The following is an 18,372-nucleotide window of genomic DNA, read 5'->3' as shown; positions in this document are numbered from 1 at the left end:
AAGAGGCTTTTAAATATTTTAGGGTAGGAATTAGAAGTTTTTCATTATAAACTGAAATAAACCAAACTGAAGTATCCTTGATCAAATACATACTATGTAAAGATGGAGACATTTTGATATAGACTAGATTGTTTATTCTAGCTGGCAAAGAAACTTATGAATCAAAAAGATACAACAACTCTCAAAAACCCAATAACAGTTAATGAAATACGAAATGTAATAAAAAGCCTGCTGATAAAAGTCCAGGTCTTGATGGATTCACAGCTGAATTCTACCAGAAATTTACAGAAGATATAATTCCTACACCCCTCAAACTTATCAATGAAATTGAAAAGGAAGCAGTCCTCCCAAAATCATTCCTGGAGGCAAGTGTTATATTGATTCCAAAACCAAGGAAAGACACAATTAAAAAAAGAGAACTACAGGATAATCTCGCTCATGAACATAGATGCAAAAATCCTCAGTAAAATCCTAGCAAACAGAATACAACAAAGAAGATCATACACCATGACCAGGTAGGATTCATCCCAGGGATGCAAGGATGGTTCAATATTTGAAAATCTATAAATGTAATACACTATATTAATAGAGCAAAATCTAAAAACCACATGATCATCTCCATTGATGCAGAAAGGGCTTTTGACAAAGTCCAACACTCATTCATGTTCAAAATCCTACAAAAAATTGGAATAGAAGGCCTCTACTTCAATCTGATAAAAGCCATCTATGACAACCCAACGGCTAATATAATTCTAAATGGGGAAAATCAGAAATCTTTTATTCTCAGATCTGGTACAAGACAAGGATGTTCTCTATCACCCCTCCTATTCAATATAGTTTTGCAATCATTAGCTACAGCAATTGGACAAGAGGGAGAAATAAAAGGAATAAGAATGGGTAAAAAAGTTAAATTATCATTATTTGCAGATGACATGATACTTTACTTGGAAGACCCAAAAAATTCCACCAAGATGCTACTAAAATTGATAAACAAATTCAGTAGCATAGCAGGATACGAAGTCAACACTCAAAAGTCAATAGCATTCCTCTACACAGATAAACACACTTAGAGGGAAATTATAGAAACAATACCTTTTACAATAGCACCACAGAAAATGAAATACCTTGGAATTCACATAACCAAAGAAGTCAAAGATCTTTTCATGGAAAATTACAGTACTCTTAAAAAAGAGATTGTAGAGGATTTCAGAAAATGGAAAGATATTCCCTGCTCTGGGGTAGGACGAACCAATATTGTGAAGATGGCCATACTCCCAAATTTGTTGTACAGAGTTAATGCAATCCCTATCAAACTACCCTCAACATACCTCACAGAACTAGAGAAATCGTTCCAAAAATTTATTTGGAACCAGAAAAGACCTACAATTGGAAAGGCTATCCTGGAGAACAAAGACAAGGCAGGATGCATTACAATTCTTGACTTGAAATTATACTACAAAGCTACTGTGATAAAATCAACATGGTATTGACAACAAAATAGATCTGATGATTAATGGAATAGATTACAAGATGCAGAGGCCTCTATGAACACACTCAGCTACCTGATCTTTGACAAAGGGGCCAAACACGCTTACTAGAAGAAAGATAGCCTCTTTAACAAATGGTGCTGGAAAAACTGGCTCTCTACATGATGAAAACTAAAACTTGACCCAGGTCTATCACCATGTACTAAGCTAATGTCAAAATGGATTAAAGATCTAAACATTAAAACAGAAATCTCCTGGAAGAGAAAGTGGGAGGAACTCTTGAAGACATAGGGGTAGGCAAAGAGTTCATGAACAAAAATCAAATCGCATTTTTAACACTTGAAAGAATTGACAACTGGGACCAACTCTTATTGAGAAGTTTTTGCATGTCAAAAGAAATTACCAACAAAGTGAAAAGACAACCCATAAATTTTGAAAAAATCTTAACTAATAAGCACTCAGACAAAGGTTTATTCTCTAAAATTTATAAAGAACTAAAATACATCAAGGCCCCTAAATTTAAAGACCCAATTCAGAAATGGGCATCTGAGATGAACACACACTTCTCAGAGGATAAATTAAAGAAGCGAATAAATATATGAAAAAATGATTCACATCACTATCCATCCGTGAAATGCATTTTAAAACAACACTGAGATACCATCTCACCTCAAAGAATGGCTAGCATAAGCAAATCAACCAACAACGAATGTTGGAGAGGTTGTGGGGAAAAGGGAACCCTTGTCCACTACTGGTAGGAATGTAGACCAGTGCAACCATTATGGAAATCAGTGTGGAGACTCCTTAAGAAACTAGGCCTGGAAATCCCATTCAAGCCAGCTATTCCCCTACTGGGAATTTTCCCAGAGGAATTGAAAATGTCATATTATAGTGATATATATGTACCTGTGTTTATAGCAGCACAATTTGTGATAGCCAAATTTTGGAAACAACCAAGATGCCCGTCACATGAGGAATGGTTGAAAAGATGTGGTATTCTTATACAATGGAGTATTACTCAGATATAAAGAATGATACACTTGAAGTATTTATATTTAAGTGGATGCCACTTGAAGATATACTCATAAGTGAAATAAACCAGACCCACATGTGTAAATATTGTATAGTCTTCCTCGTATAAGAATTCAAAAGAAGAAATACAAATAGAAAGGTATAACACAACTAAAAGGAAAGCGAGAACTTGAGGACTGGACAATGAGGAGAGGGCAAGCAAAAAAGCTGGGAAATAGGACAGGGACAAAGCCATACACTTGTATGCACAAGATGGGCAAGACAATGATCCTGAGAAACATCAGCAGGTTTTTGAAACTAGCAGTTAATTGGTAGTATTCTCAACCTGACTAACTTTATATGCTGATACCTGTGAACCAAGCAACTGCCCTGAGATTAGCAATGTGTAATAGAAGGGTCATGCTTGGAATGCCTGTCATTCTGGTCTTCTAAATACATACTTCTTGTCATGTCATACCAATTATTACCATACTGTCTCACAAGTTGTTTTTTTTTTTTTTCTGTTTTTAAATGGGTAATAAATGAAAAAAAAAAAAAAGACCCAAGAAAAAGAAAAAAAAAATGTCACAGGACTGTCTTGCTACAATGCTATATATGGTTAGATTTCTAAATTTCTGTGTAAAAATACGTGCTTTTTCTTATTTAAAAATTTTTTTTTCTTCATATTCTGTAAGGACTTACATTTACTGTTTTTTTTTTTTTTTTTTTTTTTTTTGGTTTTTGTTTTTTTGCGGAACCGGGGATTGAACTCAGGCTCTTGCACTTGCTAGGCAAGCGCTTATTCTACTGAGCCATCTCCCTGGCCCAAGGACTTACATTTAAAGACATCAATACTTGATGAAAGATAACTGTTCCACATTATGCCTAAGATGTTCGATATTTACACAGATAGGGTAACCTGAATTGCCTATGTTGCAGGGTAATAATAAGCTTCTCTTTTGGAGGGTTAATAACCTAAGTTTGTAGAGCAAAAATTGGAAAAAAAGGAAGAGCTCCAAGGTCCACTAACATTTTTACCCTAGCCTTTCAAGGTCAGTGTAGACTGAGGACATAGGAGAACCTGTACTGTAACATCATGTAACTCAGTTATTCCCCAAATTTACTGATCAAGGAGATTATGGAGCCACAGAGGAATGTGATTGATGATGTATAGTGTGCCTAAGGAGAGTCACATAGAGAGCAAGCTTTCACAGAGAGTAAATTGGTCAAGCCATGGCTGTGACTCATCCACATGGTTCACACTGACAAAGGATCTACAAAGTGCAGTACAGGGTTGCAGGATAAATCCTGAGGGGACTTGATTGGCCTTGTCAGATACAAAAGATACACTTCTTGTTATATGGGTCTTGCTTTATCTTGGTCTTAGCCATCCAGCAGAAAATATAAAAATGAGGTATAAAAATAAAGCCATATTAATATGCTGAGCTGTAAAAGTTCTAGTCAACAACTTCTGCGGATACCGGATACCCCGCTAATATTGTAGACTACTGGACTGTGTTGGACTGTTTTGCTGAATTCAAGCACCTATAATATTTAGATGCCAATAGAATACCCATCTCTGACAGGACTGAGCTGGAGAGGGGGGATACAGAGGAAGGACCATTTTGTATCTGTATATACAGAATAGTTAGGATAGATGTACGGCTGCTTTCACTTGGTTCAGTGCAAGGAAGGATTTGTAGTAGTAGTATTTGGATGGGATGTCCTGGCTGCTTCTTGTGCTGTGGATGACTGCTGAGAAGATAGCAATGTGCAATGTATTAATTATTGAAAATGTCCTATTAATCAGCTTGGAAAGTGTCTCATTGATATTTGTTTCTCAATAAAATAAAAAATTATATATTTACCTCATAATTGTAAATAAATAAGTGCAGAACAGTATTCTTTGTTATTACATGGATAAAAAGAAATTAAAAAAGAAAACCATATAATTTTTGTTTACAGATACAGTATATCTTTGACACTATTGGTTTTCTGTGCAAAAGGAACTAAGTATCAAGGGAAAAATAAATGGGAGATTTTTTTTCATGTACATCCTTTATTCTTTTTGAACTTAGGACCATGTAAATATATTATTTCCAAAATGTTGGAGAAAGACATACATACCTTAGAAAGCGTTCATATAAATGGCCAGAAGCAACTGAAAAAATGTTTAGAATATCTTTTTCCTTTGGCTCATCATCTTCATGCAACTTTCCTGTAAAACTGGAAATTAAAAAGACATGAATGACAGCTTCTTAATATACACTAGAAAACTTTATATGCTTAAATACTAAATTTGATGAACAGTAAAAATAAGAACGCCTTTCAAAAAAGTTTTACATCACTTTCAAAATGGATAGTTTTGACTTTTAAATAATCTCTAACAATTATGAGCTATTAATATTAAAAGTGACAATATCACTTGAAGTTTTATGAGCTTTCATTTATAACATGAGATGCAATTAATTTAGCCTCTAGGTTAATGAGGTAGTATCTATTATTATTTGTGAATCCCAAGAGTTGTTTTGAGAATCAAGAACAAGTTACTACCAGCCATGGTCTTAGCTAGTGTACAGAATCTTTTAAGTAGACCAGTAATGAAGACACAGTCTAGGTGTTGCCTGTGGGTGGCACAAGGATGATGGAATATTATATAAAATTGCCTAGGATTGTCGACATCCTCTGACTGGGTACTGTTCCCAGTCAATGGCAAGCGAGAGAGGCTTCATAGTCTGCATGACCTCCATGAAGGAGAAGGAGCAGTTTGGAAGTCAGGGAAAGTCCCCGCTTATATTACAGTACTTTTTTTTTTTTTTGGTTGTACCAGGGATTGAACTCAGGACCTTGTGCTTGCCAGGCAAGCACTTATTTTACTGAGCTATCTTCCTGGCCCATATCACAGTACTTTGGTAAAGCCAACTGATACAGCTTTCTGGACCTGCCTGAATCAGCCCCATCTCATTTCTGTGTATGTCTAATCTCAGCTGCAAAAATTATTCACTCTTATTTGGGATACTCACATTTAATTTCTTGAACTCTTGGGATTCACAAATAATAATAGATACTATCTCATTATCCTAGAGGCAGTTTAATTGCATCTCATGTTATAAATGAAAGCTCATAAAACTTCAAGTGATATTGTCACCTTTAATATTAATAGCTCATAGTTGTTAGAGATTACTTAAAATTTTGAAATTTTTATTTAATTAATAAACCTCATCTGTATATAAACAGGTATTTAAAGTGACAAAGATTTGGAAAAGTAAAGAAATGCAATCATCAAGGAAAATATTTTCCCAAGTACAAATGGTTATGACAAATTTTTTTTTTTTTTTTTCCCCGCGGAACTGGAGATTGAACTCAGACCCTTGTGCTTGCCAGGAAAGCGCTTATTCTACTGAGCCATTTCCCTGGCCCCAAAACTTTTAAAAAGTTGATTCATGAGATGGAAATGTGATTATTTTTTCCAATCAAGCCAATTATGGAAAAAGAAGCCTACATTGGGCAAAATAAATGATACAAATGGTTTTATCTGGTATTAACAAATTTTGTTTAGGTTGTGGAATCTATCTGGTCTAAAGTGTATATGTATTCTTCTCTCTGACCAAAATGAACAATGGTTTCTCATTGCAATTCAAATAAAGTTCAAATCTTTACAGACTTTAAAAGTTCTCTACAATGTGGGTCTACAGAAGATCAACTTTTGTTTATACCAGCCTAGAATTCTCTTTTAATAAGGAAGATGTGGTATTTTGTGGGGAACTATTCTGCTCCAATTTCATTTGATGACATTTAGGAGGGATACGGCTTCCCACTGGATCTGGGGGCAGACATGACCCAAGTATGGATAAGTCAGAGTCACAGTGATTAGTTCAATTTGGAACACATGGGGGTGGGGCTGGGAACATGGGTCAGCAGCACACTGCTTGCCTGGCAAGTACAAGGTTGATTCCCAGTACCATAAAAAGTATACTGAAAAATGAAGGAGGCATAGCAACAGCAGAGCTAAGAGATGAAGATAGTTTTTGGTCCTTTTGCCTGAATGCCCAAAGCCAGGGAATTCTTGGTTTCATTATACATGTGAGCCAATACATTTCTTTTTTGATTAACAATGTAACTTGTAAATTCCCCACTATATTTTTTAATTTTAAAAAGAAAGAAACAAAATAAAAAAGGAAATAAACAAAAAAGCAATGAAATCAATACAAAATTCCAAAACAAGATAGCAGGAAAATAACAATGGTTGTTATATTACAATTACTGTTATTTTTAAAGTACTTTCCTCCTATATTCAGTGTACAGCTGAGCTGGGGTACTTTCTGTTCTTTGAGGAACATACCTAGTCCTCCTTTCATGTAGCCAGGCATCTCACTTTACCTTCAAAGTATGAATACTGTCTTTCCTTTAGATTAGATCTTAGGCCACAAACTCTTCCAAGAAGACCTTCCTGAGGTTCCTCCTAGCTAGATACATCCTTTTTATTCTCTGGTTTGAAAATTATTTTTTTCAGCTGCATTATAGCTCCAGTTTCCTATCTTGTATTAACACCTATAAAATTCTTAGCCCTTCTAGGGAAGAAAATTTGTACCTTAGTTAGATTTTTATCATTTTCAGCATTTCCACATAGTTGACTCTAGAAAAATGTAGTTACATGCTAAAATATTTGGTATTAATTACCTTTTAATGTAATCCCACATTCCTTTTTCTTCATCCTTATCAGTAAGGACATCTTTGTTAATTTTGTGTGGCTTTCTTTGTACCTAGAGAGCATGATTAAAAAACAAATGCAAAATTTGTCAGCTTTAAATATACTATTTGGTCAGAAAAAAATATATCAGAAAAGATTACCTTGGAAATCTAAGAAAGATAGCTGCAGGAAAGAAAGTCAGGCAATATCTGATCTTCAGTGATCATTTCAGCCTCTTGTTCTTAGTGCTTTTTCTATTTTTGTTATCTCTATACTGCTAAATAATATACTCAGGCAAAGGCTAAATAATTCATCAACTTTAGTCATGAAGTGTAGTAGTTATTTCTGAGTTCACAGAATTTAGACATAATTACTCTTTGTGATGATAGATGAGTAGCTCATATAATCAGTCTTCCTTCCCTTCTCTGGAAATTTTGGTAGTAATATCTCTATCTTTGGTTCTTCTGCTGAGTATTTTTGTAACTTTAAACAATACTTAAATCTCTAAAGTTTTATTCCAACAACTGCAATAGTTTCTGTTGCATATTCTGTTTACAAGATGAGGATCCTAGCCCATATCTACTTTTCTTCTCTGCCTTCCAGCTTATATTGTTTAAACATTTATCACTTGTATTTAAAATATATTCTAATTTTTAAATGTTTTTTCATCATATTCTGTAAGGACTTAAAGTTCAACATATCAATACTTGATGAAAAATACTTGTTCCATGTTATGTCTAAGATTTTTTTTTTAAATTTTATTTATTTATGTATGTGTGTGGTCAGCTCAGCCCACCAGGGGGCGGGACTGGCTGGCACGTGAACCGCGGTCCCCGTGCTCTGCCAAGCTTGCTCCAAGTAGGTGCTTTAGACCACTGAGCCATCTCACCAGCCCCCTAAGATGTTTGATATTCAGACAGATAGTGAGGTTAAGCCTAACAGAGTAGGTTGTATGGTAATAACAATAAGCTTGTCTTCTGGAGGGTTAATAACCTAAGTCTGCTGACCAAAATTAGAGAAAAAGGAGGGTCGCAAGGAAAGCCAACATTTTGGCCCTAGCCTTCCAAGGTCAATTAAGACTCAGGACATATGAGAACTTGTACTGTAATGTCACGTAACTTAGTAGTGTCCCAAATTTTCTGATCAAGGAGATTATGGGGCCAAAGAGGAAAGTGATCGATGATGTAGAGTGTGCCTAAGGAGAGTCACATCAAGAGAAAACATTCTCTCTGGTTCTACAATCTGAGGTACAGGATCTCAGGATAAATCCTGAGGGGATTTCACTGACCTTATCAGACCCAAAAGCTACAACTCTTGTTGCATAGGTCTTGCTTTATCTTGGTCTTAACCATCCAGCAGAAAAGTATAAAAACGAAGTATAAGAAGTAAAGCCATGCTGTTATGTTGAGCTGTAGGGGACTCAGGTCAATAATTTCTGACACTGCCAGTCAAGTAGAAGACCCAATACTATTATGGACTACTGGACTCTTAGAATATTTGGCTGAGTTAGCACACCTATAATATTCCAGTAACGGAACTAAACAAAAAAAGGTGATACAGATGAATGTGCATTTAGTATCTGTGTATTCTAAATGGTTAGGATAGATATATAGTTATGTTCTCTTAATGAATAGAGGGATTTGTTCTAATAGTGTTTGTAAATAGGATATCATGTCATCTTGTACAGCAATTAACCACTAGGAAGAATGTATGCAATGTGTTAATTATTGAAACTGTCCTACCAATTTGGTTTGAAACTTTCTCACTGTTGTTTCTCGATAAAATTTTGGGAAAGGAATAAAAAAATAAAATATAAAAGTATGTTAAATAACAGGAAACAGGGGCCAGGGAGATAGCTCAGTGGAATAAGTGCTTTCCTGGCAAGTGCAAGGGCCTGAGTTCAATCCCTGGTTCTGGAAAAAACAAAACAAACAAACAAACAAACAAACAGAAAACAGGGAGATAGCTCTTGTTAAAGGAAAGGGAACCAAGAGATGGAGGGATGGGGAGGGATGGAGAACGGGGTAAAAAAATAAGATATTATACAGTGTACACTCTCCAACTCCCTGTGATGAATGTAATTATTACGTACTGCAAACAAGTACTAGAAGAAATAAATTTAAATTAAAAGGAAAAAAACAAATAAAAACATTTATCACTTACAAATGTACATAGTGTTTATATTTGTTAGGCAAACATAATAATATTACCTTTTGTATTTGCGATGGTGATTCTAAAGCTTGAAAAGTAGTGCTTATTCTGACACTATAATACTACCCAGTGAAGAGTATAAAAGGCACTTTTCTTAGTTTCTTACTTTCATTTTTATTTTTAAAAATATTTTTATTGAGAACCAAATAGCAATGAGACAGTTTCACAACCGATTACTAGCACATTTTCAACAATTAATACATTGTATATTGGTGTCTTAGTGGTTATTCATTGTACAAGATGCAGACCTGATATCCTCAAACACTATTAGAATAAACCTCTCTATTCATTGAATTAAGAGAATGGAGCTGCATATTTACTTTTTAAAAAATCTTGTATTTTGCACTCCGGAACCAGCCCAGGCACCTTGAGTGAGACCTTTCTCCTCTTGCTCTTGGGACTCCTCTACCCCTCTAGAGCCAGGCTAAGCCCAGGCCCAGCGAGTGTGTGGGAGAGTCCACACTCTCCTGCACCCACTGCACCTCTCCAGAGCCAGCCCAGGCCAGCTGCGTGAGTGAGACATTTGTCCACACTCTATGGGCTCCTACACCCCTCCAGTGCCAGTCCAAGTCCAGGGACTGCAAGTGTGTGGGAGAGCTTCCCCACTCCCCTGTGACCCCTTGTCCCCTCCAGACCCAGCCCAGGCCTGGCATACTGGCGTGGGGTGAAACCCTTCAACTGCAATCCCTGCAGAGAGAGTAGAGGACAGAACGACCCAGCTAATCCAGGAGCAGAACATCTTGCCACAGGGGCACAACAGGTTCACTCCCAAGGGCTGCAGCAGGAAGGAGCTGAGCACAGCAGCCAGATCCAAGCCAGGCACAACTGGATGAATTCAAACTTTGTAGATCTGCACCTAAACTTCAGTAGATGCTAAGGTTATAACTGCAACAAAGATCTACAACAAAGGTCAGAAGACAGTGCTACACAAAATGTCAGACAAGGAGCAAAATGCAATCTCAGACTAAGCCCACCCAGAATAAGGGTAGAGGACACTAGCACAGAAGAAATTGGGAATCACACAGCTGAAATGTCTGAATCAAGAGTGTTTGAAACAAAGAAACAACTGCAGAAAGGTATAGAGGAACTCAGATCAGAAATGACCTCTGAAATAAAAAAAGAAATCTCTGAATTCATAGCATCTGAAGTAAAGAATCAAATACAGAAACATACAGAGGAAACCCAATCAGAAAAAATCCCTCTAGTAAATAACTAATAACTGCTTCTAAACAAGACACTGATAAAAAATAGATGAGATTAGAAAAATGACGGATTCCTTGAATGAGCAATACAGGAAAGAAATAGAGCACATGAAACAGAGTCAAAGAGATTGAGAGGAACTTAAAATACCTATCACAAGCTTGCAAAATCATTTGAGTGAAAGTGAAGATAGAGATTCAGATCTTGAAGACGCTGTCGCAGCTAGTGAAAATATAAGAAAAGATTTCTTAAAAATAACCAGGATGCAGGAAAAAATATTCATCACTTGCAAGACGATGCAAAGATAAACAATGTGAGACTAATAGGCATTAAGAGAAAGGAGACAATACAAATGATATAAAAAGAATATGGGCAGAAGTAATAGCAGAAAACTTTCCAAATATAAGGAAACAATCTGACATTCAGGTAACCAAAACATACAGAACAGCAAGTAACTCAACCCAATTAAAAACACACTGAGACATATAATAGTTAAGATCCGAGAAATTCAGCACAAGTATAATATATTGAAAGCTGCTAGAGAAAAGAAGCAGATCACATTCAAAGGAAAAGCCATCAGAATTATGGCTGACTTCTCTTCACAAACCATGAATTCAAGAAGAGCATGGAGCAGAGTACTTCAAGTCCTCTATGAAAACAAATTTCAGCCCAAACTACGATACCCTGCAAAACTCTCTTTCAAGTTTGATGGAGAAGTGAAATACATCCATGACAAAGAACAACAACACAGATTACAAAGCCCACCCTACACAGCACGGGTAGCAATCCTTTTCTCACACGGTCTGAAATTCAAACCAAACATGATCAAATGAAATAAAGAAGGCCACTATAAACTGGTTAGGGGAAAAATTCAAGAGGAAGAGGTAACACTCCTAAATACGTATGCAGCAAACATGATGACAAAGCCAACACTACATAGATTACTAAAAGATGTTCTAGAGAGGGACGAAAATGATCAGAACTCCATGAACAAGAACAGAAGGAACCCACTAAATAGGACAAACACAGGACAAAAAGGAGTAAACAACAGCAGGACAATAACATGTTAATCGTAAGTCAATACATCTCAATTACAACCATCAATGTAAATGGACTCAATTCACCAATTAAGAGAAATAGATTGGCACAGTGGATTAGGAAACAAAATCCAACAATATGCTGTATAGAAGGAACACACTTAACTCATAAAGAGGCTGAAGGTCAAAGGATGGAAAACAATACTACATGCCTAGCACCTCAGAAAAAAGAAGGGGTAGCAATCCTGTTCTCATACAGTCTGAAATTCAAACTAAGAATGATCAAATGAAATAAAAGAGGCCATTATATACTGGTTGGGGAAAAATTCAAGAGGAAGAGGTAACAATTATAAATATGTATGCACCAAACACAGGAGCAACCAACTATTTAAGACACATCTTAAAGGACATGAAAAATCTAGTATCCAGACCAAGATCTTAACAGCAGACCTTAACACTCCCTTATCCCAGAAAGATAAGTAAACCAGACAACAAATTAGCAAAGAAGTAGCAGAACTTAAGCAGAGTTCGGAACAAATGGACTTAGTGGACATATACAGAGTATTCCAATCAGCCACAGCTGACTACATATTTTTTTCAGCTGCAGATGGGTAATTTTCTAAAGTAGACCACATACTTGTCCATAGGTCATGCTTAAGTATATGCGAGAAAACAGAAATTATCATTGCATATTATCTGACCACAGTGCAATGAAACTAGAAAAAAAACCTCCCTAAATACATGGAAAATAAACGACACCCTACTCAGCAATCAATGGGTCACAGATAAAATTAAATAAGAAATTAAACAATATCCACAATTCAATGAAAATTCAACTACAAGGTATCAGAATTTATGGGATGTGATGAAAGCAGTTCTCAGAGGGAAATTTATAGGTGTGAACTCACACGTTAGGAAAACAGAACGGGAACAAATAAATACCCTAATGCTGCACTGCAACAACTAGAAAAGGAAGAGCAAACCAAAACCAAAGCCCAAAGATGGGAGGAAATCATAAAGATTAGAGCAGAAATGAATTCAATTGAGATGAAGGAAAGAGTTCAAAGAAAGAACAAATCAAAAAGCTTGTTCTTTGAAAGATTAAATGAAATCGATAAACCCCTAGGTAGCCTCATTAAAAAGGAAAGAAAAAATTCAAGTACAAACAATAAGGCATGAAAGGTCAACAAAGACAAGGCAGGAAGCATTACAATTCCTGACTTGAAATTATACTACAAGGCTACTGTGATAAAATCAGAATGGTACTGGCAATGAAACAGACCTGAGGATCAAGGGAATACATCAGAAGACTCTACAAACACACTCAGCCATCTTATCTTTGACAAAGGGGCCAAACATGCTCACTGGAAGACAGATAGCCTCTTTTAAGAAATGGTGCTGTGTAAACTGGCTCTCTAAATGCTGAACATTAAAATGATGCAGGTCTATCACCATGCACTAAGCTAAAGGCAAAATGGATTTAAGATCTAAACATTAGAACAGAAACACTAAATCTACTGGAAGAGAAAGTACGAGGAACTCTTGAAGACATAGGGGTAGGCAAAGAGTTCATGAACAAAAATCAAATCGCATGGGTAACACTTGATATAATTCACAACTGGGACCTCCTCTTATTGAGGGGTTTTTGCACGTCAAAAGAAATTATGAACAAAGTGAAAACTCCCACAAATTTGGAAAAAATCTTGACAAATAGGCACTCAGAGAAAGGTCTGCTCTCTACAATTTATAAAGAACTAAAAAACATTAGGTCCCCTAAATTTAAAGACCTATTCCAGAAATGGGCATCCCAGATGAACATACACTTCTCAGAGGATGAAATTAAAGAGGCGAACAAATATATGAAAAAATGCTGCACATCACTAGCCATCTGCATAATGCAAATTATAACAACACTGAAATATCATCTCACCCCAGAAAGAATGGCTATCATAAAGAAATAAACCAACAACAAATGTTAGGCTGTGGGGAAAATAGGACCTTTCTCCATTGCTGGTGGGAATGTAGACTGGTGCAACCTTTACCGATTATCAGCGTGGAGACACCTTAAAAAACTAGGACTGGGGCTGGGGAGATTGATCAGTGGAATAAGTGCTTCCCTGACAAGTGCAAGGGCCTGAGTTCAATCCCCGGTTCTGCAAAAAACAAACAAACCAAAAAACTAACAAATAACAAAATAAACCCAACAACAACTACAACAACAACAAACAAGGACTGGAAATCCTATTCAAACCAGCTATCCCCCTACTGGGAATTTTCCCAAAGGAACTGAAAACATCATACCATAGCGATATATGTGTATCTATGTTTATAATCGCATAATTTGTGATAGCCAAATCTTGGAAACAACCAAGATGCCTGTCACCTGAGGAATGAATGAAAAAAGATATGGTATTTTTTATAAAATGGAGTATTACTCAGCTATAAAGGATGATAAACTCCAAGCCTTCATACTTAAGTGGATGCCACTTGAAGATATACTCGTAAGTGAAATGAATCAGACCCACATGAGTAAATATCGTATAGTCTCCCTAGTTCAAGAATTCAAAAGAAAAACAAATAGAAAGGTATAACACAATTAAAAGGAATATGAGAACTTGAGGTTTAGACAATGAAGAAGGAGCAAGGAAAAAAGCTAGGAAACATGACAGGGGCAAAGCCATACAGTTATATGTAGAAGATGGGTAATGCAATGATCCTGAGAATCTTCAGAAGATTTTTGAATCTAGCAGTTAATTGGAAGGATTCTCACCCTGACTGACTATATATACAGACACCTGTGAACTAAGCAACTGCACTGAAGATAGCAATGTGTAATAGTAGGGTCATTCTTTGAGTGCCTGTCATTCTGGTCTTCTGAATATGTGCTACTTGTCATGACATGCTGGTTGCTGCTGAGCTGTCTCTCAGGTAGATGTTTGTTTAAAAAGGAAGGGAGAGGTGAATGAAGGCAGGAGAAGGGCAAGAAAAGGGGTGTTTTAGGAATGTGCTGCTATAATGTTGTATATGGTTAGATTTCTAAACTTCTGTATAAAAATATTTAATTGTTTATTCCTATATTTTAAGTATATTTTAATTTTTTTCCTTTATATTCTGCAAGGACTTAAAGTTTACCATATCGATAGTTGGTGAAAAACACCTGTTCCATGTTATGCCTAAGATGTTACTCAGAGAGATAGTGAGGTTAAGCTCAACAGCCTAGGTTGTAGGGTAATAAGAATAAGCTTCTCTTCTGGAGGGTTAACAACCTAAGTTTGTGGACTAAAAATTAGAGAAAAAGGAGGACTGCAAGGACAATGAACATGCAGTTCATGGTCATACATGCAGTTCATGGTCATCCTTTCAAGGTCAGTGAGGACTCAGGACATAGGGTAACCTCTACTGTAACACCCTATAAGTCAGTAGTGTCCCAAATGTTCTGATCAAAGAGAGTATGGGGCCACAGAGGAAAGTGATCAATGATGTAGAGTATGCCTAAAGAGAGTCACATGGAGAGAAAACATTCTCTCAGGCTTTCACAGAGAGCAAATTGGTCAAGCAATGGCCTTGACTCATCCACATGGCTGACACTCACAAAGGATCTACAAACTGCAGTATAGGGCTTCAGGATAAATCCTGAGGAAAAGGATTTGACTGACTTATCAGATAGAAAAGCTACATTTCTTGTTATATATAGGTCTTGCTTTATCTTGGTCTTAACCATCCAGCAGAAAAGTATAAAAATGAAGTATAAAAAGTAAAGCCATATAAATATGCTGAGCTGTAAAATGCTTGAGTCAACCACTTCTGACATTGCCAGTCTTACAGAAAACCTACTACTACTATGGACTACTGGACTACACTGGAATAATTTGCTGAATTCATGCACCTATAATATTTAAATTACAGTGGAATACCCTTCTCTCATAAAACTAAAGGGGATACAAATCAATGACCATTTTGTATGTGTATATTCAAAACTGGATATATATACAGCTACATTCTGCTAATTCAATGCAGAGAAAGATTTGTCCTAGTAGTGTTTGTAAACAGGATAGCATGTTTGCATCCTGTACAATGAATAACCACTAAGACAACAACATGCAATGTATTAATTATTGAAATTGTCCTACTAATCAGATTTGAAACTCTCTTTGCTAATTGTTTCTCAATAAAACTATTAAAAAGAAAATCATTTATTTACTTATTCATTCATTCATTTGGTACAGGGTTTCTCTATGCAGCTTGGACTTAGTGATCCTCTTGTCTCAGCCTCCCCAGTGCTGGGATTACAGGTGTGTGCCACCACACCCAATTTCAGTGGCCAGTTCTATGCACTCAGGATTCCAGGGCTGGCATGGCATGAGGCATCAGGGATTGAACTCAGGTCCATGTGCTTGCCACACAGGTGCTAATACTGCTGAACTATCTCCCCAGCCCTAGTTTCATTTTTTATTAGTGTGTATTTATGATACATATTATTCATTTTGGGGAATTGGTATGATATACAATAAATCTTAATAATTTTTAGTTCTCTTTCCCCTCCCTGTTCTTGTTGTCCTCTTCAAGTCTCCATCCTATAATTTTATTTTGAGTCACAGTGACATAACTATGTCATTCATACAAATGTCTGCTAAGTCAAATGAACTCTCCTCTCTTTCATTCCACCAATAAATAGATAAGCTTCTCTTTTTCCCCCCATTTATATATTTGGTACAGGATTTCAGTATGCAGGTAGGACTCCTAATGATCCTCTTTTCAGCCTCCCCAGTGCTGGGATTACAGGTGTGTGCCACCATGCCAGGACTTGGTTGCCGGCTCAGTGTGTCCCGGGGGTGGGGCCGGTGTGGCATGCAGGACTGAGGATCGAACCCTGGTCCCTGTGCTTGCCAAAGCAGGTACTTAGTCTACAGCGCTATCTCACTGGTCCTTCTTTTGCAATTTTTATTGTTTTTCTTTACTTGTAGAAAGTTATACATAAATGTCTTTTTTAATATATCCCTAATGATTTTTAGTTTATTACTTATGTTTTCTGTCTGGAATCCCTATCTTTCTGAGGACTTTTTTTTGAGGGATGCTCACAGTTAGTTGTCTATTTCTTTGTAGATGTTTTTGTTTTTTTTCTATAATTTTATTGAGAAACAAATAGTAATGAGTCAGTGTCAATCAAATTGGTGGGACAGTTTCAATAATTAACACATTGCATACTGTCTTCCTAGTTGTTATTTGTTGAATGCGATGCTGACATGATATCCTGTTTACAAACACAATTAGAACAAATCCCTCTATTCATTGAATTAAGAGAATGTGGCTATATACCTATCCTAACCATTTTGAAAACACAGATACAAAATGGTCATTCATCTGTATCCCCCTTTTTGTTTAGTTCCATCATTTAAATACTATAGGTGTGTGAACTCAGCAAAATATTTTAAAATAGTCCAGTAGTCCATAACAGTATTGGGTCTTCCACTTGACTGGCAATGTCAGAAGTTGTTGACCTGAGTCCCCTATAGTTCAACATAACAATGTGGCTTTACTTATACTTTGTTTTTATACTTTTCTGCTGGATGGTTAAGACCAAGATAAAGCAAGACCTATGTAACAAGAATTGTAGCTTTTGGATCTGATAAGGTCAGTGAAATCCCCTCAGGATTTATCCTGGGACCCTGTACCTCAGATTGTAGAACCTTTGTTAGTGTCAGCCATGTGGATGAGTCATGGTCATTGCTTGGCCAATGTACTCTCTGTGAAAGCCTGAGAAAATGGTTTCTCTCCATGTGACTCTCCTTAGGCACACTCTATATCATCGATCACTTTCCTCTTTGGCCCCAAAATGTTTTTATTTCCTTATATGTAAGTATTAACACTTCTCGAACTATCTATCATTCTTAATTTTCAACTTCATTATGTTGGCAGAAAGGGTATGAAAAGTAGTTTTTCTTAATCTTCGCACTTCAGAAAATAACAATTTTGTTTCGTATTTGATTATAATTTGGTTAAGTACAGAATCAGAGGTTTGAAATAATTTTCTTCAGAATATTAAAAGCTTTGTTTTGCTTTACTTTAGCAGTAATGCTGCAAATGCTTAGTCTGAGGCTAGTTGTGTCAGGTTGCAGGGGCTTGGTCTTTATTCTTCAGCTCTTTGGACCTTATACTGGCTACTGTCACTAATCCAGTTAGTAACTTATGAATTCTTTTTTTTTTACATTAATGCTTCTCACTTTTCTATATTTAGTTATAACAGTTTCTCTCTTCCATTTTCTCTGGTCTTTTCTTCTTCTTTTCATGGGCTACTGGAGTTCATAGACTAATGTAGTGTGTTCTTTTTTTTCCCTCCCTTTTTTTTCTTTTTGCTGTAATTCTGACAGACAGATGGTTAAGAGTGTTGTAAAAGCAAGTAAAATAATTTGGTACTGGTAGGGTATACAATGTTTTTAACTGGTATCTTTTACAAATTCATTAAATTCTTAGCGATTTATTGTTCATTTATTCTTTATCTTCTCAAAATGCATTTTTATTTATTCAAAAAGACTCACTGATAAAGCAAGAACTATATAACAAGAAATGTAATTTTTTATCTGATAAGATCAGTCAAATCCCCTCAGGATTTATCCTGAAACCCTGTACTGTAGTTTGTAGATCCTGTCAGTGTCAGCCATGTGGATGAGTCATGGCCATTGCTTGACCAATTTGCTCTCTGTGAAAGCCTGAGAGAATGTTTTCTCTCCATGTGACT

The 18,372-nt window shown here is 36.2% G+C and overlaps 1 protein-coding gene across 1 annotated transcript in view; it reads right to left on the bottom strand.

The window, feature by feature from the left end:
* The window catches only part of LOC111815236 (UDP-glucose:glycoprotein glucosyltransferase 2-like), a gene marked incomplete at its 5' end in the record, with an annotated part of 95,321 nt that overhangs the window by 30,043 nt on the left and 46,906 nt on the right, over positions 1–18,372 (bottom strand). Inside the window, 2 exons of the mRNA XM_023709629.1 lie at positions 4,626–4,724; positions 7,179–7,261. Of these exons, the coding sequence (XP_023565397.1) occupies positions 4,626–4,724; positions 7,179–7,261 (182 nt within the window). The remainder of the gene's footprint in view (positions 1–4,625; positions 4,725–7,178; positions 7,262–18,372) is intronic.

Source organism: Octodon degus, unplaced genomic scaffold, assembly GCF_000260255.1.
Source record: "Octodon degus isolate 3935 unplaced genomic scaffold, OctDeg1.0 scaffold00013, whole genome shotgun sequence".
Taxonomy (NCBI): Eukaryota; Metazoa; Chordata; class Mammalia; order Rodentia; family Octodontidae; genus Octodon; species Octodon degus.
This window is presented reverse-complemented; position numbering and strand designations above follow the sequence as displayed.